This window comes from Amphiprion ocellaris, chromosome 2, assembly GCF_022539595.1.
Source record: "Amphiprion ocellaris isolate individual 3 ecotype Okinawa chromosome 2, ASM2253959v1, whole genome shotgun sequence".
NCBI lineage: Eukaryota > Metazoa > Chordata > Actinopteri > Pomacentridae > Amphiprion > Amphiprion ocellaris.
This window is the reverse complement of record NC_072767.1, coordinates 3899474-3924769: the sequence shown is the minus strand read 5'-3', so window position 1 is coordinate 3924769 and position 25296 is coordinate 3899474. Positions and strand designations below refer to the sequence as shown.

The 25296-nt window shown below is 36.4% G+C and overlaps 1 protein-coding gene across 5 annotated transcripts; it reads right to left on the bottom strand.

Annotated features, from left to right (window-relative positions):
- Nucleotides 1-306: 306 nt before the first annotated feature.
- ncln (nicalin) lies at nt 307-25115 on the bottom strand. Of its 5 annotated transcripts, none has more exons than XM_055019037.1 (15): nt 24827-25115; nt 21816-22006; nt 19849-19993; nt 17776-17870; nt 15853-15933; nt 15548-15651; nt 12970-13058; nt 10770-10909; nt 9751-9977; nt 9288-9375; nt 8612-8650; nt 7337-7500; nt 4947-5000; nt 3695-3773; nt 307-3073 (listed from the first exon to the last, which is right to left on the bottom strand). In XM_055019037.1, exons 1-15 carry the CDS (start codon nt 24999-25001, stop codon nt 3011-3013), a joined length of 1734 nt encoding a protein of 577 aa, XP_054875012.1. In that variant the 5' UTR covers nt 25002-25115; the 3' UTR covers nt 307-3010. The 5 variants fall into 5 exon arrangements, with proteins under 5 accessions (XP_054875012.1, XP_054875013.1, XP_054875024.1 ...); XM_055019038.1 differs by having other exon boundaries at nt 7337-7497; XM_055019049.1 differs by having other exon boundaries at nt 9799-9977.
- Between the last annotated feature and the right edge of the window lie 181 nt (nt 25116-25296).

Genomic DNA, 25296 nt, shown 5'->3' with positions numbered 1-25296 from the left:
ATGTGAAAACACAGTGAGAGAAGAGTGTTTTGTATTTAGCAGTGCAGTGTCCTAGTTTTGCTTCATGTGTCTTAATTTTGAAAACAAAGTTCAGATTTTGACAATAAAATGCGCTTTTGACACAAGTGTGCAGTGCTTTGTGAATTGTGTTCAAATTAAAAAAAACAATGTGCAGTGTGTTGGAAAATGTGTGTTATTTTTCAGGAACAGTGTCGTATCAATTGAGAAAAACTGTAATACCATTCAGCCATTGTTATCCTTTCATTTTTTTCTCATGAAATAAAACGCGTCAAACAAACAATGTGGTCGTCTTCTTTTTTTTCTCATTTATTTTGTTTCAAATCACGGGAGAGTTCAGTTCATTTCAGTGCACAGAGATAAAAACAATAAATTAAAGATGTGCCACATGATCATCTCCCTCCCGACGGTGGATAAAAAGTCCTGTTACCATGGCGACTGGTAGGTTGGGTGTATGGGGAGGTCACAGGTCATGCGGTAACACAATGAAAATGTAGTTAAAAAAAAAAAAGACAATTCAACGACAACAGGAAGAACTGAAGGCGACGCTGCAGGATTAATAATTTCTGATTAAATTTGTCACTTTTAAGACGTCCAGTGTTTGAATCCTGCAGCGAAATCTGAACAAACGTCTGATGGAATCTCACCGTCGCTCGTCAGCAAAAAAGGTCCGTCACATAACGACGTGTTTGCGCTGATAAAGTTGAGTTAAGACGAGCTTTATCTCCACGTTGGCACATCGTATCACAAGAAAACACCTCCTGACCTTTTGCCTCGAGCCCTCGGGTTCCTGGTTTTATTTATTCTTAATCAATTCTAGATTTTAATAAAAAGACTCGTAAAAATAAGACACACAGCAACAAGTGGAGAGAAAACTAAAATAAAGAAGGCAAACATTTCTATGACTACGTATTAAAACGGGGAGATTTGTACAGAATTTGTGATTTTGGCAAATAAAAAAAAATCTATCATTGTTTAATATTAGTTTGAATAAATTTACGACATCTGCAGTGGAATCTGGAACATCTAAACACTACTTCACATTTCCATCGGCCAGTTCGTCTTTTTCCATAAACTGTTTAAGGAATTCAGGATTATTCTGTGTTTTTAAGTCTGTCTCAACACAAAACTCCCATAAATGTAATCTGAAAGAGTTACTGGACGCTGATTTAACTTTAATTCTAGCAAAAACTACAAAATTATCAAGAAATTTTACTTTTAAATCACTTTAATGTTGTATGTGTTTTCTTTTGTATGTTTGATATTAGTGTCTGATTATCGGATTCAAGATTCAGTCTTTTTCCATTTTTAGGGATCATATTTATTTAACTGATTCCCAATAAAATTATTCAAAAACGTGCTTTTCTTGGCTTTTAAGCACATAAATCTCTATTTTTAGTAACTCAATCAATGTCCCGCCCATGGCTCGCTCTGATGGGCTAAACATCACCAGTAGAAGCCTATCAGCACATGAGGACAAAATTTGAAAAGTTCTCTTCATTTTAAATGCGGTTTTATGTTTTAATTTTTAAAATTTTGACACCAAGATTTAAATTTTTACTGCAAATGTACACCAATCGTACATATCACTTTTTAATCTCCATGTTTGGAAGATTTTTTTAAAAAAGACACGTATTATATTTCTTGTGAATTGTCATCATTTAAGTTTGTCCAGCTTTGAGGAATTTTTGAGTCTTTTAACCCTCATGTCGTCCTGCAGGTCAAAACTGACCATTTTAAAGTTTGAAAATGTGGAAAAAAATATTTTCACAGTGAAACTTTTGATGTCCACATTTTCAACATTTTTGGGAAATCTTTGAACTTTTTTGGTGGGAAAAAAGAAATGTTAAAAATGTTTCTTAAGAATATTTACAAAAAAATCCAGCGAATTTGACTGGATTTTGGTTGATTTTTATGTGAATGTTCTTAAAGAAAATATTAGAAGTTTTACTGATATTTATGTAATCACTTGAAATATTTTTAGGATTTATTTGGGAAGATTTTTACTCATTTTTTGAAAATATTTACTAGAATTTTCTTGCCAAATTTGGGGGATTTTTTTTTTTTTTTTTTTTTTAATAAAATTTTTAAGGGAAACTTTTCGGGAATTATTGGAATTTTTTTCCTGAAGGTTTTGCAAATATCCTGAAATTTGGGAAATTTTTTTGCTGAATTTTTTTTTTTTTTTTTTTAAGACAAGGAAACAATATTTTTTAGTGTCCATAAATGAAGACAACAGGAGGGTTAAGAATTAAAGAAAACATCAGCCAGAGTCGTGTCTGTGCATAAAAAGCCTTCTTAAATTAATCTGAATACAACATGAGGCTCCAGTAGTAACCAATTAGCAAAACTGATCTTGTAAAGTTAGTGTTTTTATTGTTTCTTGGACATTATTTACCGTTTCAGGGAAGGAAAGGAACTGAAAAGCCTGTAAAAAAACAAACAAACAAACAAAAAAAAGCACTAAAAAGCTCAGAAGAGTGGTGCAGAGATCAATAACTCTTTCAAAGCACAAAGGGGCGTTTGAGGAGCGGACCTGAAAACACGAAGCCGTCCTGGAACTGAAAGGTCGGTGAACAGCGTCTCTGGACAAAAAGAAAACCGTGGGCTGAACTGTGTGCGGTCGGTTTCTCCCTCTAGCTGCCTGAGAAAACACATGACGTCAGTTTGGCTCGTAAAAAGTTCACTGAGAGAGAGGGAGAGAAGACACAGAAATCTGACGACAAACATCCCTCGAGAAGCCGGAACAACGAAACACATCCTGAAATGAACGCAAAGAACGGGAGGGAAACACATGATTCCTGATTATTCTGGTCGCCGAGACCAAACGGATCGAGTTGGCAGCAACACAGGATCTGACATCATAGTTTGTGGAGAGAAATGGAAGTGATTCTGCTGGTTTGGAAACGAGGAACAGCAGCTCGGTCCAGCTTCTGCTTTCTGACTGGCTAGAGTTCACTGATTGGAGGAGGTGGAGGCGGGTCGGGTCGCCTCAGTGGCTCTTGGCTTTGGGCTGAGTGATCCTACGGACGACGCCGTACAGGACCCCGAAGTTCTGCAAAGAAAACACCAGAGAGGAGTTTATTTCATGGAGAATCAGCGAAACATCTGCACAAACCCTTTTAAACAAGGAAGTGTGATGATGTTGGCACCGTTTTTTATTAAAAGTCTAATATGTATATAAACATATAGTTATATTTATCCTCTTTGTTTTATTTATGCTACTTATCTTTAACTTCTTTTATTTTCTACTCAATTTCTTACATTTTTGTTGCACCGCACTTGCCCCTTCAGGACAATTAAAGTTTTCTCAATCTAAATCTGGGTTTCATTTACTGAAGCATATTACAGTTTGGTTCTAAAAGGATCAAAAACAAAAGGAAAATGCAGATTTCTGCTAAACAAGGCCACACAGACTCACTGATGAGGCTTACTGTTGTGCATTGTTGGCCCCTAAAGGTCTGTTGTGATGCAGGGAACATCCTGATTTACGTTACTGTGAGACTTTCAGCTCAGAAACATCCCCAGTGTTAAAGGAATGTGAACAAATCTGACCTACAAAGACTGTCAGTGTCACTTTTACGTGCAGCAAAGGGACAGTTTGTTGAACATTTCTATAATGCAGTGAATCTCTGAAAGGAAAAGAACCGTCTGCTGCAACAACACAGAGACTTACCTGGATGGCCAGATACATCATCCCTAAGTAGGCTGCAATGCAGACAGCCAGCAGCAGGTCAAAAATAGCTGGTTTCACTCTGAGAGGGAGAGAAAAAAACCCACCAGAGTGAGAAACACAGAACATGTTTATAAAAAGGAAACTGAATCCAGCATCATCTTTGACACACTCTGAGACTGAAGACTGTTTAACTCTCCTGTTGTCTTCATTTACAGGCACCAAAAAATACTGTTTCCTTGTCTGAAAAAAATCCCAAAATTCAGCAAAAAAAAGTTCCCCAAATTTCTGAAAATTTGCAAAACCTCCAGGAAGAAAATTCCAATAATTCCTTAAAAGTTTTCTTAAAAGAAAAAAAAAAAAAAAATCCCCAAATTATTGTAAATATTTTCAAAAAAATGAGTAAAAATCCTCCAAAGAAATCCTAAAAATATCTATAGCGATTACATATATACGAGTAAAACTTCTAATATTTTCTTCAAGAACATTCCCAAAAAATCATTTTTGTGCGAATGTTCTTAAAGGAACATTTTTTTTTTTTAAACATTTTTTTTTCCACCAAAAAATGTTTTAATATGTCCCAAAAATGTTGAAAATGTGGACAGAAGTTTCACTGTGAAAATATTTTTTTTCTACGTTTTCAAACTTTAAAACAGGTCAATTTGACCCGCAGGACGACACAAGGGTTAAACCAGGGGAGTCCAACATGCGGCCCACGGGCCAAAAGCGGTCCTCCAGAGGGTCCAAACCGGCCCTCAAAGTGTAAAAATCCCAGAGAAGAGATCAGCTGCAGACTGTGAATTAGTAAAACTATAAATTTAAAATAATTTCTAGACCATGACCACTGTTGCTTTTTATCATAAAGTAAAACGCTAGACTGCTCATTGAACCAATGACTGATTTACATTTATATTTCTTTTTTTTTCACCAAAAAATGTTCAAAAATTTCCCAAAAATGTTGAAAATGTGAAAATTTTGACTGTGAAAATATGTATTTTTCCACATTTTGAAACTTTAAAACTGGTCAGTTTGACCCACAGGATGACATGAGGGTTAAATGTTTGAATGTGATCTTTTAAGGACCACTGAACTGGAAAAACCGCTAAACTGAGGAGGAATTAAAACCAGACTAGTGAGTCTTACAACTTTCCAGAAAGCTGTGAGCTACAGAGCTTTACAAAGCTGCAGTAAATCAGTATGTGGCGCATTAAAAAAAGCATCTCAGCAGAGAGAAAAGCAGCTCATTAGTTCGTACCTGTAAGCGTTCATCGTCTGCTTCAGCTGGTCGTAGAAAACAAACTCTGGATCCCTGAAGGAGACAAAGTTCAAAGTGTCACATTACAGATTTGCCATTTCTAAATATATACAGTAACAATACATTTTACAACAACCATAAAACCTCCCAGCATTTTATTTTTAAAAACAGCTTGACAAAATGACACCATTAATCACCAAAAAACTGTAAAAAGAAACAGGAAGATTTTGAACTTTTCCTTGAGTCCTTGAACAAATTATGTGTGGATTTTAACTTTAACTCAGATCTAAGCTTAAAATCAGAATATTTCATCCCCAAAACTGTGATGTTTCATCAAAATTGCTCATTTAACCCTCCTGTTGTCCTCATTTATGGGCACCAAAAAATATAGTTTCCTTGTCTGAAAAAAATCCAAAAATTCTGCAAAAAAATTTCCCAAATTTATGACAAGTTGCAAAACCTTCAGGAAGAAAATTCCAATAATTCCTTAAAAGTTTCCCTTGAAAGTTTTATTTTTTTAAAAAATCCCCCAAATATGACAAGAAAATTTTTGTAAATATATTCAAAAAAATGAGTAAAAATCATCCCAAAAAATCCTAAAAATATCTAAAGTGATTCCATATATATCAGTAAAACTTCTAATATTTTCTTAAGAACATTCACATAAAAATCAACCAAAATCTAGCGAATTTTGCTGGATTTTGGTTGATTTTTATGTGAATGTTCTTAAACATTTTTAACATTTCTTTTTTTCCACCAAAAAATGTTGAAAGATTTCCCAGAAATGTTGAAATGTGGACATCAGAAGTTTCACTGTGAAAATAAATATTTTTTCCACATTTTCAAACTTCAAAATGGGTCAATTTTGACCTGCAGGACGACACGAAGGTTAAACAGTTGATTGAAATAAACCGTTTGCTTGAACCAGATTCTTTAAAAAAATTTTAAATTCTTCACTCGTCGGCACAAACAACCGTGAAACCAACAGGAGCTCCACTGCAGACAACAGTCACATAAAAATTCAGGGACTTTCCAGCTGAACTTCAGCCAAGTATGGAACCAAATGAAAGACAGAAGGAGTGAAATATTCATTGTATATATAGAGTCCAGCTGTGGGCATTTGGAAAAATGTTGTACATGTTGATTAAAGGGGTCTTTTTAATTTCTGCAAAATGAATTTACAAAGATATTCAGCTCTCAATTATTATTTTCTAAAATGATTTATGGCATTCTAACTGTGTCATACTAGACAGAGGACATTTCTGAGTTCCTTCTAGTCAAGATTATGAGTTAAAAATGAGTCCACGGTGAGAAAAAATGTGACGCAAGCAAAAAAAAGAAAAAAAAAAGCCCAGTTAAGAGGATTAAGCATCAACATTTACAATCTGTGTGGCAGTAAGATTTCTTCTTTTTACTGCTTCAAGATCAGAGTCTTTTCACACCTAAAAATCCAAAACATGGTTCCTGATTTTTACTCCGTCAAGGAATGACGTTATGGAGTTATGTGATGATCGGTGTCTGTCTGTGCGCAACATTATTCAAAAACAGACTCACGGATTTGGATGAAATTTTCTGGGAAAGTCAGAAATGACACAAGGACCAAGTGATTACATTTTGGCAGTGATGCGGCTTATAGTCTGGATCCACAGATTTGTTAAACATTTCTGTATCATTGCCAGATAGCGGCATGGCGTCACTGTAACCATGACAACAAGTGAACACCATCAGCTGCCTGCTGACGATCACATGATTGTGATCCTACTCCAAATCCACCACTGAGGACTTATCAGGACTTATCCATCAGAAATGATCCAAGGAACAACTGATTAAATTGTGGGGGTGTTTCTGAGTCCTATCAGTTCCTGCCGCCGCTACATATATAGGTCACGTGATTCAGTATCCGTACATAACGTACACATGCAAAACACACACCTGTGCTCAGTACAAGGTCATTTAGTTTGTGGGTACATCTATATTAAATGGACACATTCTATGGTGCCGTGATTTCTGACAAAAGTTTTTCAAGATTTTATCCGTCTGAAATGATACGACTGAGCAGCCTTGGAGGAGGACTGAGCAGCCTTGGAGGAGGACTGAGCAGCCTTGGAGGAGGATTGCACGCTCTGAGTGCTTTTACTTGTTTTACATTTCATCCAGTTAATTTTGGTCTCACACTGCAGTCATGTGTGAACACTATAGCTGTAATTCTGGTTCGAAGCAAACTAAAAAGTCAAAAATTTGGACTAAAGCTAGTTAAAAGATGTTCCTACTGAAGGGAAAATGACTGTGTGTGTCAGTGTTGTGTAGCATAAGTGGTGCTGTAACTTTATCATCTGCGCATTAACAGCAGTACATCAGTGGTTTCTGTTCATCCTCGCCCCATTCTGTACCTTTTGTCAGCTTTGACGTAGTGTCTCTTGACGTCCTTGAGGTAGCGTCCGAGGTGATACTCCAGAGTGGACACCACGCTGCTGTCTTTGTCCACCAGCTGAGCAGCTCGAGGCTGTGCTGTGAGCCAATCCACCACCGCCGACAGATGCTCTTCCTGCACCTGCTGACAGGAGACACAAACGTTATTACAACAAAAACAAACAAACGGCCTGTAATGGATCAAATTATGTAGTAAAACTGGTTATTATGGGAGGAAATGCCATGTTTTAGATTGCAGATTCAGAACTAAAGAAGATAATGAGGTGAAATGTGAAAAGCATGTTATTTTTAAAAATAATTAGTCAAAATGATGACATTTATCAGAACAATTGGCAGAATTTCAACTTTCAGCTGGTTGGAAAAAAAAAACAACCCAATCTGAGCTTGAAATCGCAACATCCCATCAAAACCACTTTATTCTGCATGTTTCAATAAAAATGTGTCTAAAAACAGACTGCACTAACCAGAAACTGTATAAAACTAAAAATTCTGTGCTCCTCTGCATCTGGGAAGACTCATTTAGGCTGAACTGCAGGCTGTGTTTACACGGAGCAGATGGAAGTCAGGTATGAAAACAAAGAAAAAAAACATAAGTAGTAAAATATTTATAGTTTGTATAGCTTGTTTTTTTTTTTTTTTTGATACTCGGAAATGTGTTGCACATGTTGATTCAAAGTTTTTTCAATAAAAATAAAACAAATTCAACAGTTTATTGTTTCATTTTTATTATTTATGCCATTATAACTCTGTCATACTGCACAAAAAACATTTCTGAGTTCTCTCTACTTCTAGTCACGGTCGTGCTGTTTGCAGAGAGCTGCAGGATTTTATATTGTAGTGAAAAATGAGCCCACAAAGAGGAAAAATGTAACCGCAGCAAAAAAACTGCTTGGAGTTGAGAGGACTAACTTATTACAGATTTACATGGCAGTTATTTAAATTCTAACCAAGCCTGAGGCAATTTAATTTACATCAGTTTACTTCAAACAAGCCGAAGGACTTCTGGTTTATCCAGAGTTTATGATTTATAAGAATGATGATGATTAGATCAAAGATATTGCTACATAATCATCTTAATCTGTTCACATAGATATGGATCAGTTAATTCTACAAGTGTAGCTCCTTACTGCCAAAAAAACTATCAATCATTATCATCACTATTCAATCATTTTAGCTACTAATGATTGAACCCATGTCACTGTCTTGGTGAAGATCAGGGGTGTTTATTTACGTACCATCTGTTCTGTGAAGATCTGCAGGTCTCCAGGGGCTCCCTTCACAGCAAAAACAACAAAAAGGTCACATTAAATGCAGGTAATACTCAAAGCATCTTCTGTCTAACCCTCGTGTCGTCCTGCGGGTCAAAATTGACCCGTTTCAAAGACTGCAAATGTGGAAAAAATAAATATTTTCACAGTGAAACTTCTGATGTCCACATTTTCAATATTTTTGGGAAATCTTTGAACATTTTTTGGTGGAAAAAAAGAAATATTAAAAATGTTTCTTAAGAACATTCACATAAAAATCAACCAAAATCCAGCAAATTTTGCTGGATTTTGGTTTTTTATGTGAATGTTCTTAAGAAAACTTTAGAAGTTTTACTGATATATATGGAATCACTTTAGATAGTTTTAGGATTTTTTGGATGATTTTTACTCTTTTTTTTGAAGATATTTACAAGAATTTTCTTGCCAAATTTGGGGGATTTTTTTTAAATAAAACTTTCAAGGAAACTTTTAAGGAATTATTGTAATTTTCGTCCTGAAGGTTTTGCAAATTTTCATAAATTTTGGGGAACTTTTTTGTTGAATTTTTGGATTTTTTCAGACAAAGAAACAGTATTTTTTGGTGCCCGTAAATGAGGACAACAGGAGGGTAAATAGCGATGCAGTTTACTTCCTCTGTACGTACCTTTTCGGTGAGGTTGTAAATGACCCTCGCCAGAGCTTCTGCCACCACTTTGGTGTTCCTGCCGAGCTTCTTCACATCCACATGAGGCCTGCAAGACGCAAAGACAAGTTTTCAGACAGTCAGAGCAGAAGAAACATTCAAAAACCAGGAAACCCTGAGCAAACAAGGGAGAGAAGAGAGGCGAATTACTGAGCGTCTGTCGTCACACATGCAAGCTGAAATGCAGCAAGAAAAGATAAACGGTGCAGTAACAAGACAGATTCATTGAAAACAAGCGACACTGAGGAGGCATCGAACTCCAAACTTAATGCGTCCAAACCTCCAGCACTGGCGTTCTTGTCATGGGAGAGGATAATCATGAAAGAAAAGGTGAGAAACACGACACCGATGAAGTGACACACAATGAGCGGCTGTTACAATGGTTTCTTGTGGTGATTGGAGAGACTTGCAGTAATGAACCCACCCAGCAGGGGGCTCTCCCGCTCCGTGGCGAGAGGAGGGGGACACTGACCGCACGTCCATGATGCTGGAGCGCTGAGCCAGGCGGTGCGATGGCAGGTGGGACAGAGTGAAGGCCGGCAGGCGGCGGATCCCGAAGCGCTCGTGTTCCCACGCCAGCATGTCGTCGGCCAGGTTGATCTTCTTGTGGACCATCGAGAACTTCACCTCCGGGTACTGACTCATAACCACCTGAGAAGAAGCGACGGGACAGAAATATTATCCAAAATTAGAGCCTCAAAATATGCAAAGGGTTTGACGATTTATGTGGACTTAGTGGATGTTAATTTGTGCTCCGGATTTAATAAAAAAGGAATCAGGAAAAACTTTCAAGAGAATCATGAAACAACACACACATAACATTTAATTTCTATTTCTAATAACTACATCAGTTGGTTTGTGTTGAGTGAAGCTTCAAGTTAGCACACAAGTTAAGTCAGTGTAGAGCAGCACATGATACAATTTAAGATTAAAATAAAACTCTTGTTCCTGCAATGTTAAAGAACAATATGCTATATTTGCACATGTCCATGTAGATTATAGGATTGTCGATCATGTATATACACTATCATTCAAAGGTTTGGGGTCCTTATTTTTGAAAGAGAAGCAGTTTTTTTCCAATGAAGATAACATAAAATTAATCAGAAATACAGTCCAGACATTGTTCATGTGGCTGATTTTTAATGGAACATCACCATAGAGGTACAGAGGAACATTTCCAGCAACCATCACTCCTGTGTTCTAATGCTACATTGTGTTAGCTAATGGTGTTGAAAGACTCATTGATGGTTAGAAAACCCTTGTGCAGTTATGTTAGCACATGGAAAAATGTGTGAGTTTTAATAAAAAACATGGAATTGTCTGGATGACCCCAAACTTTTGAACAATAGTGTACATGTAACCAAGTAGTGAGAGTTGACTCGTGCATGTTTTGTCAGTAATTTTTATGACATGAATGACAGTATTTAGTGTCTAGATTCTCACCATCTCCAGTTCTTTGAGCAGAGCATACTGAGGAGTTCCTTCTTTAGGAGGTTTGGACACGTGGAGGTGAAGAGAGTCTCCGTTTCCCAAAGTGTCGAGACACAAAACAAAGGCTACGTTGTCCTGCAGCAGACTGGAGTCTGAAAAAGAACAGAGGAAGAAGTAAGTTAATAAATATGGAAAGACAAATGTGCAAATATGGTCTCTAATCTAACATCTTCAGAATCAGATGATTTTTAATGTACAATAACTTAAGTAAGTTTAACCCTGTTGTCCTCATTTACGAGCACCAAAAAATATTGTTTTCTTGTCTAAAAAAAATCCCAAAATTCAGCAAAAAAATTCAACAAATTTCTAAAAAAAAAATTGCAAAACCCTCAGGAAGAAAATTCCAATAATTCCTTAAAAGTTTCCCGTAAAAGTTTTTTTTTTTTTTTTTTAAAAATCCCCCAAATTTGGCAAGAAAATCCTTGTAAATATTTTCATAAATTGGTAAAAATCTTCCCAAAAAAAATTCTAAAAATATCTAAAGTGATTCCATGTATATCAGTAAAACTTCTAATATTTTCTTTAAGAACATTCTTAACATTTCTTTTTTTCCCAAAAATGTTGAAAATGTGGACATCAGAAGTTTCATTGTGAAAATATTTTTTTTTTCTCCACATTTTCAAACTTTAAAACGGGTCAATCTGACCCACAGGACGACACGAGGGTTAATGAAGTCATGCAGAGTTTTACCTTCATACTATGAATATTTTTTTAGTGACAGAGACTTGTGAGTACATATGAGCAGATCATAATTAGCACTTTTTAATTCATGTCACTTTCTCCAGCATTTTTAGACCTCACAGTGTTAACTCACTCAGCATTATCAGGGTTTTAACTTGTTGGATTCCTAAAATTTAACATTTTTCACGTGTCAAAATATGTCAATATTAGAAAATTAGTTTATACACAGAAAGAATCCTGTCTCAATGACGATTCTGGCATCAAATGTGTGTAAAAATGATCCTTTCATTGTCTAGAACTTATTCTGACCAACCATCTATCACACATGCTGATATGAGCCTTGAAAGTTTACCCACAATGCACTTTTTAAAGTTTTCTCTGGTGAATTATCAGAAAACAGAAACACATCCAGAGTACCAGTGATTGTTTCTATGACTCTATGTCATTAAACTGCTGCAGTTTTACTGCTCAAACTACGATACATCCCATAATACTGATGCTCAGAGTTGGTTAGAGACCAAGAACAAGATTTAGATTTCTTTTTTGTGCCTGGTGTTGTTTTGTGCTCATCTTTTTCATTTTTGTCCTTCTGTCATTTTGCATCTGTTTTGTACTTTGTATGTGGGGCAGTTTTTTTTTTTTACTGTGGTCATTTGTTGCTGTTATCATTTTGCGTCTCTCTCTTCCTATTTTGTGTTTCATTTTTCTTATGTAGGGACATCTGTGTCTTGTTTTTTGTCCATTTTTGGCATTTCGTGTCTCATTTGTCTTGTTTTGTGTCTCGTTTTTTGTGTTTAGTGTGACGTTTTGATTGTTTTTATGTGTCTTTAGGACAGTCTTGTCTCTACAGATTTTGCGTTTAGATTGTGACACCTGTGGGGGATGTAAAACTGATCTGGTTGCAGTTTTTAACGGAACCTAAATGTGTTTTTTCATCCTAAAATGTCATGCGTCTATCTGTTGTACTGATGAAGTTATGAGGCTCAGAAATTATGGAAAAAGTAACTCAAATGAAAAAAAATTTGACCCACTAATATCTACTTCAAGGGTATTTAACTCTGAAAATATTCACAGTATGAAGGTAAAACTTTGAATACCTTCATTAAATATACTAAAGTTATTGTGATTTCATATCAAAATGATCAATATCCACTATTATAGTTAAATACTAATGTTATAAATTATGAAATGAGGGGTACTATGACTGCCTCTGTCTATTTTCTAAAGAAAAAATGATTGTCATTAGATGTAGATGTTTACTTATTTAGTTTTTACATTTCAGACTAGTTTGTATTGAATAATGAACTAAAAACAGTTGTATGAGTATATATACATATATGCATATATATATATATATATATATATATATATATATATATATATATATATATATATACACACACACGCACGCACGCACACACACACACACACAAGTCTTCTGCAGGTTCTGTGTAAAACAACTGAGCCTGACCTGTGTGGTCCAGATTATCCTCCAGCCAACGTTTGGTTCCCTGGTAGTTAAACTTTCCTCCTCCGGACACAAAGAACAGCAGATTATACCTGAAAACACATCAAAATGCACAAATTAGAAATGCAAAGACAATAATGTGAATGAATTTGATGCAGAGGAGGACACATTATCAGTTTTTTTTATTACATTATTGTGTCTAAAATACATCAACGTGTCGGTGAATAGTGCTGACGGTGCAGTTAGCGCTAACGTCCACTCAGCTGCTATTAATCACATTTAGACGTGAGAATGAGCCGGTACCGCGTTACTGACCGCTCTCAGCATTTAACACGGTCAGATGAGATTATAACTACCAGCAGAGTGCACAGATAATTCAATATAATCCTCAAAAAGGATCCAGAGCTGCTCGCTAACCACAACGGATAGACAACCGATAGACTTTGGCTTCCGTTCACCTGAACCACCAAAGTCAGCAATCGATTCGACTTCTACAGATTCATCCAACAGACGAGTACAGTGCATGAAGTGAGTGCGCAGCGTCAACAAAAATACATTAAAAAGCTAGGGCTGGGACTTTAACACATTAATTTCAATTAATTAATTACAGCAGAAATAACGCGTTAAATAGATTAATGCATTTAATCACACCTTTCTCAGTTCCCTAATTTGAGGCACACCGGTAACACTGATGAACACTCCACCCAGTAGGTGGCGCTAATGAACCTAAAGTCTGTCTGCAGCATACGGTCTATGGTCTGCAGTGAAGAGGATACACAGGAGTGACGTCAGTGCACAAGGAGGTTCGGTGAACAGTGAAGGAAGACGAGAACACATTGAGCTTGCTGGGAGGAAAATTTTCTTTTAAAAATCTTCCCGATATCAGCTTGAATAAAAGCCTGGTTTTGTGCAAATTGTGCAACAAAGAGTTTTCTGATCACCGCAGCACTTCAAGAAGATGGTATCATTGTTTGTCCTTTACAGGCGAAGATGGCCTTTGACTTCTTCATGATGGATAGGGGGAATGAAGTCATGACTTGCGCGGGAGTAAGATTTCAGTGAGGGAGAGTTGCGCAGGACCGTCAGCCTCACTTTCTCGTCCCTGTCCACCTGGATCCGGTGGCACGACGTAGTCGAGACTTCTGATGAAGGGCTGGGATGCAGTGGATGGCCAGCAGTGATGCTTCTGTCTTCACTGAGCCCTAGTCGCGTTCCACGACGACGTGCTGGGACCGCCTTCCTGCCCGTTTAAACCAGTCCAGTGGTTTCGTCCACGCAGTCCACCGGAGCCAGTCTTCACATGCAAATGTAGACAGTGTCGAGTGTGATCACCGAAGGGTTTCAGACCCGACCGGATACCCTCCACCTGGTTTAGCCCACCTGCCAAAGCGGTTGCCCAGGGTGTGGCTGCTTGCGCATGCTACAGCTTCAAGGAGCCACAGGTGAGAGCCAACGTAGTCGGGGCTATCCTGAAAAGGGACATGGTAAGCCCTCCTACAGAAGTACCACCTCAATGTAAAACATGTTGCTGTTAGCACCAGAGCTAACGTTGGCTATGACAGTCCTGCTAATGGTGTAGCCATCCCATAATAGACCACTTTAGAAGACACTGAATTATTTTATTTTACAAATTGTTTTATTTTAGTTTACAAAAAGTCTTAAAATGTTGAATATAATTGCTATAATTGCATTTTGAATTTGCAGTAATCTGTGAATGTAGTAGACATGAAAAATGCAGATAAATAGAAATGAAACAAATATTTTTGTGGTTTAAGTTTTTACACTGTCAAAGAGTCGGAGCCTTGACAGAGTCATAAGTTAAACCACAAAAATGTCTGTCTTTTAATAACTTAATTATAAACTTTTACTTTATGAAAAAATATTTTTGTTTAGAAATAAAAAATTTATATTCCTAAAAAAAGAACCATCAAAGTGACACCATTTATCAGACCCACAAACAATGAAAACAGAATGAATCTGTGTATTTTCAACTTTCTGAAAGTCCTTGAACTATTTATGCTTTTGTTATAGCCATACAGTGGAAAAAACTAACTAAATCCAGGCTTTAAATCATCTAAATCACTTTTTTTCTATATGTCCCAGTTTAAAATTGTATAAATTTTATATATTTTATACATTATAAACACGTATATGTCTATTCATTGATTCAACTGTCAACTAGGGCTGCAACTAATGATGAATCGAATCGTCTGAGCACGATACGTCGTCATCGTCATGGTGATTTCTGTTGCACTGCACGCTCACTTCCACTTTTGATGACGTATCATGCTCAGACGATTCATCGATTCATCGTTAGCTGCTGCCCTACTGTCAACCAAAATTTATTTGAATTGAAAATAATTACTTATTGTGTCAAATATTGCTGATTGACAAAAATGTGATTGTGATTAATTAATTACAAAACCTGTAATTAATTACATTCATTTTTTAAATCACGTCCCACCACTAAAAAAAATGTAAGAATTATGATTTTTATGCAGCTAGAAAGTGTTGGGTGTGAAGCCATCTGAGCTTATGAGTATAAATGGAATAAATCCATCTCAGATGTGTTGTTACTCACGCAGCGTGTGTCCTCTTGTAGGTGTAGAGTTTGGAGAAGAGTCGAGCCAGTTCCAACAACATCGACACTCCGCTGCCGTTGGAGTCGGCTCCGTACGACAACCACTAGACACAACAAATCACAGACGCTCATCACTTTGCTGGCCGGCTGTCGTCTTCCGCTGGCACTTGTTTTGTGCTATTTTCTGAACTACTACAGCAGGAAGTTGGAGTTTTATGCCCTAAATAAGCGATTCAACCAAACTCTAAGGATATTTGCGGACAAAATATCCCTTAAATGTTTTGAAGTAGTGAGAAATGACTTACTGGAGCGACACCAAAGGAGTCATAATGAGCCACGACGACGATAGTAGGCAGGTCTTCTCCTCCGACTCCGGCCAGGCGGCCCTGGAAATAATTTGAAGAGATATTAGACTAGACAGAAATAATGCAAAAACAGAGCAGAAATTTTTGAACAAGTTGGACTGTGTAAATTTTTTGGTTTAATGTGAATTTCCTGTTTGTTTGGTAAAATGATATGAGTATCAGGTAGATAAAGCACAATGCATTTTATTCTTATTTTCCCTTTATACTATATTTTATCCACGTTTATACATATTAATTGCCTTTAAACTCTTCATTTTTGCCTTTTAATAAAGTTGCATTTCACAGAAATCTACTTAAGGTTTGTTTAATATAATAAAATTAATTAGAAGATTTTTTAAAAAGCTTTTAATTCAACTAACGCCACCTCTCTGTCTCTTTCTGCTAGTTTGCGGAACTGTTTCAGTCTGACTAAACCACGTTTTTCCTCACAAGTTCAACCAATTATAAAGTATTGCAGTAACATCTCAGTCCCTGCTTTGTTTTATAGCGTTTCTGGCTGTTGAATTTACTCATAGCTTTAAACTATGGCCAAAGCCATCAAAACCCTTTTATAAAAATTTAATCTTTGGACAAAAAAAAAGGTAAAAAAACAAAATGTTTTCTTGTGCATTCTTGCATTACAGCCTGCAATTTGATGTTTAAAGCAAAAATAGAAAATAATTTACGGCCCATCGGGCTGTCATGATAAAATGTGTTTCAATGTTTGTAAACACAAAAAAATGCTTGCAATTCGTGGGACTAATTCCTGTGTGAGACCACAAACACGGAATCAAGTCAAGATAATCCCTTCTGCTCAAATCCACAGCTTTCAGTCCACACAATAGTTTTTGTTCAGGATTTTAAGCCCACTCACATGTTCAGAAACACAGGTTGAACTCTCATAAAACACAAGATAGTAATAATAACTGGATCTCTCTTTACACCTGAAAAATGGATGAATGAAGCTTGTTCTTTAACCCTCCTGATGCCCTCATTTACAGGCATCAAAAAATATTGTTTCCTTGTCTGAACAAAATCCAAAAACTCAGCAAAAAAATTCCCCAAATTTCCCCAAAAATCTACCAAAATTCGCTGGATTTTGGTATGATTTTTTTAATGAATGTTCTTAAGAAACATTTTTAACATTTCTTTTTTCCACCAAAAAATGTTCAAAGATTTCCCAAAAATGTTGAAAATGCGGACATCAGAAGTTTCACTGTGGAAATATATTTTTTCCACATTTTCAAACTTTAAAACGGGTCAATTTTGACCCGCAGGACGACACAGGGGTTAAAAGAATAAACTATCCCACTGTTTTTATGAATACAGTCGCATACTATGTTTTCCAACGACATATCATATTTTATATTTGCACATTTCTTTTTGTGCTTTTAATAACATCAGATTCTGTGAATGCACTGACAGGGCAGAAATAGTCCAAAATAACTCAAAAAACGTCTATATATTTCCTTAAAATGTGTTCAAAATTACTTGATAATTGTCAAAAATGACAATTAAAAAAAACAAATGGAATCATTTTGGCATGTAAAAATATCAGATTCTACAAATGTTAGAGCCTCTAAAGTTGGTGAAATGTCAACCAAAGACTGTATTTTTAGTATGAAATATGAATACATCCATATATACAGTATATATATGCACTTAGAGAAACTTTCTGGGGCTGCAATACCACCCTCATTAAAAATTATTTTTTAAAATCCATTTGTAAAGGCCCAGAATTAAAACTTTGAGCTTACAATAGACTATCTAAGATTATCACTTTAACCAAGGCTGTTTTTAAGCAGAATACAGCTGCAGATGTTTTTAGATTATAGTTGAGTTTCTTACCTTATAACTTACAGTTAAGTTATTATTTATTATTACCTCTAAACTGGTGATGGCCCAGTCATTGATGGCTTTACTCTGAGCTCCACTGGTCACCATCTGGAAACCGTTGGCTGTGGCTGTATGTAGCAGGACTGCAGGAAACAATAAAAACAATAAAGTCTTTATCAGACATGAGACACGTATCATTCATTAATCAGTGACAGTGACGACATTCAGTCATTCAGAAATAGGTCACTTTTCTATTAACCCCTGTGTCGTCCTGCGGGTCAAACTGACCCGTTTTAAAGTTTGAAAATGTGGAAAAAAATATATATATTTTCACAGTGAAAACTTCCACATTTTCAACATTTTTGGGAAATTTTTGAACATTTTTTGGTGCAAAAAAAGAAATGTTAGAAGAAAAAAGTTTCTTTAAGAACATTCAGAAAAAAATCGACCAAAATACAGTGAAATTCGCTGGATTTTGGTTGATTTTTTCCTGAATGTTCTTAAAGAAAATAATACAAGTTTTACTGATATATATGGAACCACTTTTTTTTGGAAGATTTTTTTGGAATTATTTACAATTTTTTTATTTTGTTAATTTTTTATTTCTTGCCAAATTTGGGGATTTTTTTTTAAAATAAGATAAAACTTTTAAGTGAAACTTTTAAGGAATTTTTGGAATTTTCTTCCTTAGGATTTTGCAAATTTTTCCAAATTTGGGGAATTTTTTTGCTGAATTTTTGGATTTTTTTCAGACAAGGGAACAATATTTTTTGGTGCCCGTAAATGAAGACAACATGAAGGTTAAGGTTCCCACAGTTTCACTCAAACAATGTGTGCAATATTTGTCATTCACGTGAGACTGAGCAGAACACCAAGCGATGTATAATATGTTCTAATGCACTAATAAACAAAAGAATAAATCTAAACTAACGGCAGCTGATCAAGTGATGATAGTCTGACTGCTGCTTTACCAACAGGAAAATAAAAATATCCTGATAGCTGCTGGTAGATTCTGATCCCTCCTCTCTCTGTGTATAAGGAGTTAATAAATAATTAATAAAGTTACCCTGCCATTTGCACGTTCATAAACACGCACAACTCTTTTGCTTTGGAGACCCTCATGGGGATTCTGCTGCAGATATTTAATAAAGTCAAAAGAAAGACTCCTACAAACAGCTGCAAGCAACAAACTAACCTGCTGCTCATGTTAACATCTTGTCAAAACCTAAATTACTTATTAAACTGAACCAAGACAGACTTAATGGCACTAAAGTTCTATCTTTATAGACTTTTCAGTTTGGAATGAATGTGAAATCATAGCACAAAGTGAATAAAAAGGCACACAAACAGTGTCTTTTGAACTCTGTTAAGTTTTTTGACCGATATTGGCTCTGAAACGTGGAAAAATCCTTCCCTAAATCACTTCATCTAAAGCACACTACCGCTCAAAACTTTGGGGTCACTTAGAAATGTCCTTATTTTTGAAAGAAAAGCAGTTTTTTTTCAATGAAGATACCATTAGTAGTGTATTTTTTCTATATTTTTACTGTATTCTTTCTGCATTTTTACTGTATTTTTCCTATATTTTTTACTGCATTTTATTACACTACCGTTCAAAAGTTTGGGGTCACTTAGGAATGTCTTTATTTTTGATAGAAAAGCATTTTTTCCAATGTAGATAACATTAAATGAATGATAAATCCAGTGTAGACATTGTTAATGTGGTAAATGACTATTGTAGCTGGAAACGGCTGATTTTTAATGGAATATCTCCATAGGGGTACAGAGGAACATTTCCAGCAACCATCACTCCTGTGTTCTAATGCTACATTGTGTTAGCTAATGGTGTTGAAAGGCTCATTGATGGTTAGAAAACCCTTGTGCAGTTATGTTAGCACATGGATAAAAGTGGGAGTTTTCATGGAAAACATGGAATTATCTGGATGACCCCAAACTTTTGAACAGTAGTGCATATCGCTTGTGTGAGTGCAGACATGAAGTCGACACCTTCAGATGCCATCAGAATAACGGCTGTGCACGTGTGAAAGGGCCCATTCACAGTTGGAAATATCGAACACGTGCGCTATCTGCCTTGAATAATACATGTGGTACAGTCTGTACCTTCAGCTGCCGATAAGGAGCCCTGCGAGGAGGAGGACGTCAGCGTCTGAGTGTAGATGGACATGAGCTCGTCGTCCTCCATGGCGAAGTAGACGGGGACGATGGTCTCGGTAGCCAACATCTCCGGTTCCAGCTCCATGAACTGCTATAGAGGAACAACAGATTTAATAAGATACACAGCTCCACTTTGTAATTTGAATTAAAACTGAAAGAGGAAACCCGATGCAGCCGCTGCTTCCTAAACGTTCTGTATCGCTGGTGCTGTGACAGGAGTCTAATTGAGGAGGGGAAACTACCGCTTTACAAACTTCCCGATGTTGTCTGGAATCGTGACAAAAAAGAATCCGTCTCTATAATAATTCGCCAAAAAATGCTAATTAGTTGTGTAACAAAATGAGTAAGACATCAAGTGCCTACTGCTGCTGCTGCATTCCAGAAGATTCCCACTCAAACAGTGGGAGGTTTAATTAGTCACCATGCTTTCTTCTGTGGGATAATAATCAATCTCTGAAAACATCAGAAACATTCATTCAGTTCTCCTGAACACATTTATGATGCTTAGAGCCACATTAAGCTGATAAAAAAAACTGATTGGAAACTTCTCAAAAACAGAGATCAGAGAGAAGGTGTTGCCAAATCAACAAATAATCGGTCACACCCTCAGTGAACTCTCTGTTCCCTCCACGGTCAAGATGCATTTATTTGCAGTGCAGCATATGGCACAGGAAGCTAAAATAAAGACCTGCAAACATAGAGATGCTGCTGGTGATATGAGCAGATTATCAGATGCAGAGAGAGAAATGGAAACCATGCATAAAGAACGTCAACATGGTGGATGGCTGTAATTCTTTTCCTCCTTACTGTGATGTTTATCTGTAGGTATCTAAAACCTGTAGCACCACCTTCTACACTTGAGTTTTCTTTTTAACCACAGGCAATACAAATAATACACATGAAAATAAAAAAAAGGAATCCTAGAAATATTTCATTTGCTTGGTTTTTATGTATACTTATGTAGGATTATAACTTTAGCTCTAAATTTGTCAGGCTAATCTTCGTAACTAGGTTTAATATTTATTATAGCAAATATAATAATATTTTAATTACTCTAGCAAATTGATAAAAATAAATAACACTGCAGGGTTTTAACCTCAATATTTAACCCTCGTGTCGTCCTGCGGGTCAAAATTGACCCGTTTTAAAGTTTGAAAATGTGGAAAAAATATGTATTTTCACAGTGAAACTTCTGATGTCCACATTTTCAACATTTTTGGGAAATCTTTGAACATTTTTTGGTGGAAAAAAGAAATGTTAAAAATGTTTCTTTAAGAACATTCACAAAAAAAAATCAACCAAAATCCAGCAAATTTTGTTCGATTTTGGTTGGTTTTTTTGCGAATGTTCTTCAAGAAAATATTAGAAGTTTTACTGATATATATGTAATCACTTTAGATATTTTTAGGATTTTTTGGGAAGATTTTTACTAATTTTTAAAAAATATTTACAAGAATCTTCTTGCCGAATTTAGGGATTTTTTTTTTTTTTTTTTAAATAAAACTTTTAAAGGAAATTTTTAAGGAATTATTGGAATTTTCTTCCTGAAGGTTTTGCAAATTTTCATAAATTTAGGGAATTTTTTTTGCTGAATTCTTGGATTTTTTTCAGACAAGGAAACAATATTTTTTGGTGTCCATAAATGAGGACAAAAGGAGGGTTAAACTTGTTAGGTTAACTCGTAATCCTACATTTCACTTTGATTTAAATCTGCTACATAAATAACAGTGACTTGACTTAACCACTCACGTGTTGGAATACCAAGTGTATTACTTGAAAATCTCTTTTGCAGGTAACAAAAACAGCTAAATAATTAATTCCCAAAGTGTGGACTGGAGCGTAATGTATTGTATGTGAAGTGGAAGCAGTGAAGAGTGAAGGACAGGAAAGGCAGCAGTGAAGTGTGTTATTACCTGAACTATGTCTTGCGGTACAGCAGACATGTTCTTGGGCAGGATGATGACCACGGCACCGGCTGACTGACGCAGAGCTTTCTGGTACTTGTCATAGGAGAAGTCCGCCAGTCGCATGATAACACAGCGACGACTTAGCACCTCTGCCTCTACAGTACGAGCCTCCGTGTTCAAGATGGCGTTCCTGGTACCTAAAAGATTAAAAAAAAACACACTGTTTGTCAACTGTGATAACAATAACAATAATAACTTTATTTATATAGCACTTTCATATCAAAGTGCTTTACAGAGCAAGCAACAGATAAAATACAATAAAATGAAAACAATGGCTAAGAAGACACAATAACAACAATAAAACTGATAAGAACAATATCTAAGAAGACACAGAACCTCACAGTTAGGATTCATATACAGCAGCTTTGCTTTGAACACCTCCACTGAGCAAGCTTGCCGAATGTCAGACAGAAGAGTGTTCCACAAAGACGGTGCACGGAAATAAAAAGCCCATGCACCAGCTGTCTTCTTTTTAACTCTAGGGACAGTCAGCAGACCCGTCCCTGCTGCTTCATATGGGACTACCAGCTCCTTTAACCCTCGTGTCGTCCTACAGGTCAAAACTGACCCGTTTTAAAGTTTGAAAATGTGGAAAAAATATGTATTTTCACAGTGAAACTTCTGATGTCCACATTTTCAACATTTTTGGGAAATCTCTGAACATTTTTTGGTGGAAAAAAAGAAATGTTAAAAATGTTTCTTAAGAACATTCACAGAAAAATCAACCAAAATCCAGCGAATTTCACTGGATTTTGGTTGATTTTTCTGTGAATATTCTTAAAGAAAATATTAGAAGTTTTACTGATATATATGTAATAACTTTAGATATTTTTAGGATTTTTTTGGAAGCTTTTTGCTATTTTTTTGAAAATATTTACAAGAATTTTCTTGTCAAATTTGGGGGATTTTTAAATTTTTTTTTAGAAAACTTTTCAGGGAAACTTTTAAGGAATTATTGGAATTTTCTTCCTGCCCGTAAATGAGGACAACAGGAGGGTTAAATATGATGGCCCAGTGCCATTTACAGCTTTATATGTCAAAAGAAGTATCTTAAAATCAGCTCTAACATGAACTGGGAGCCAATGGAGTGACACTAACACCAGTGATACAGAATAAGGACACATTTATCCAGTTACTAGGGTTAATAAATGGGAACTGACACGAACCAAATACTATCTACACACTGGTGCTAACAGTAAAATAAAGTGAATTGTTTTCAATCCACATCTGTCACAAACACTGCAAAAAATGTGGCCAATATTGCATCTCAACTGGAATTTCTTTCCCAAACTGCCCTGTGTGGATTATATAGATTAAATGCCCCCACAACAGGCATAATCCTTAGTGTTAGCATGCTATGCAGCTAATGTGGCTAATCTTAGCATCACATTAGCTTAGATGGCACGCCTACAAGTTAGAGGAGCACGTTCAGAGATGGTGAAAACTTTCATTTAACCAATAAACAGGGACTGGATGGGTTGTTTTTGCTTGCTGTACTTCACCTAAACTTAGCTGCTGTTTACATCTGTTAGCTTCACAAACTGCCTTCTATTGCAGCCGATTTTCCAATAAAACATTCTTATTTGATTATTTTTCTGTTTCTGTTGTCAGACAGCTGAGCAAGGATGAACTTGTGATCGAAACCATTTAGAGTACGGGTTAGCTGGCAGATACTTTCAAGCTACGGTTCTGCGGTTAAAATACAGATTGTATAGCGTCTCCTGAGAAAATCACCAAACATATGAGTTAACCCTCCTGTTGTCCTCATTTACGGCACCAAAAATATTGTTTCTTTGTCTGAAAAAAATCCAAAAATTCAGCCAAAAAAATTCCCCAAAATTGGAAAAAATTGCAAAACCTTCAGGAGGAAAATTCCAATAATTCTTTACAAGTTTCCCTTGAAAGTTTTATTTAAAAAAAAAAATCCCCCAAATTTGGCAAGAAAATTCTAGTAAATATTTTCAAAAAATGAGTAAAAATCTTCCAATATTTTCTTGAAGAACATTCACATAAAAATCAACCAAAATCTAGCAAAATTCGCTGGATTTTGGTTGATTTTTTTTTGTGAATGTTTTTAAGAAACATTTTTAACATTTTTTTCCACCAAAAAATGTTCAAAGATTTCCCAATATTGTTGAAAATGTGGACAATAGAAGTTTCACTGTGAAGATTTTATTTCTTTTCCACATTTTCAAACTTTAAAACGGGTCAGTTTTGACCCACAGAACGACACGAGCGTTAACAACAATGGTGGCGTTGTGAATTCAGAGACATTTCCATGAAAAATGATCGCACAGGGCAAAAGTTTCACAAAGCTGTGCTGCAAATGAGACACAGAGAGTCTTTTTCCTGAAGGGGGCGGGGGCAGCTGCATTTAAAGCTACAGACACCTGAAACAGCCCATTTAAAAAACGGACTGAAATCAGGAGTTATACAGTCATGGCGAAGTTAACTACCTTTAAGGTATTTTGAGAAGGAATTTTGAAAGACACGCTGGTGGGACTTCCATTAATTAGCTGAAAATGGGCACAATATGAGACATTTAATACACTCCACAAAACATTTCACCCTTCTAATGGCATCACATGCAAAAGCTCTGAGGAGTGGACACTGATGTTAGCTTGTATTGTGAGCCTGTCCTGTTTACAATACATTATAATTTTCAGTTAAAGATTAATTACCACTGGCAGTCATGAGAATGAAGCCGTTAATAAACGAGATAACCGCTGTAGCACTGATTTGAGGAGCAGCCAGTAGCTTCCTGCTGCCTCCCAGCTAAGCTAAGCTACATTAGCAGCTAACCAGCTAGCCGTGCTGTCATTGAAATGTTACTTCGGCTAATTTGACTTAAACGACACGGAGGCTAACTAGAGGCGGTGGACGGAGACGGAGCTAACGAATCACCGAGTTGAAGCGGTAATTATTCCGTCTAGCGGTCAGAAAAGCGGCGGACTCACCGTAAGGCTGTCCCTGCAGGTCGTACTGCTGCATGCGGTACACCGTGAACTCATGAGCCGCCTCGGCCGGGAGCGGCGACACCAGGATGAGCACCGCGGGGATGAAGACGATGAAGGTCAGGGGGAACGAGGACTTAAACATGTTGTCGAACACTTCACTCGCCTCCTCGAACATCGTGGCGACTGTTTTTGGCTCAACGTTAGGGGAGAAAACGTGCTCAGCTGTCACCGCTCTCAGCTACTGACAGCCGGGGACTCGGTGGAGCTAATCAGCGGACCAACCAACGGCTACCGGGAGCGGATTCTGATCAGGCGAACAGCGGGACGACCGGCGCTTCTGGACGGAGACAACAACAAGAAATGGTACACAACTCTTATTTTTTAAGCATACTAAATCAGTCTAATCTGTACTAAAATAAGCATATTTACTAGTTGCAGTCACACGATAATAAATATTTCAAACTGACCCG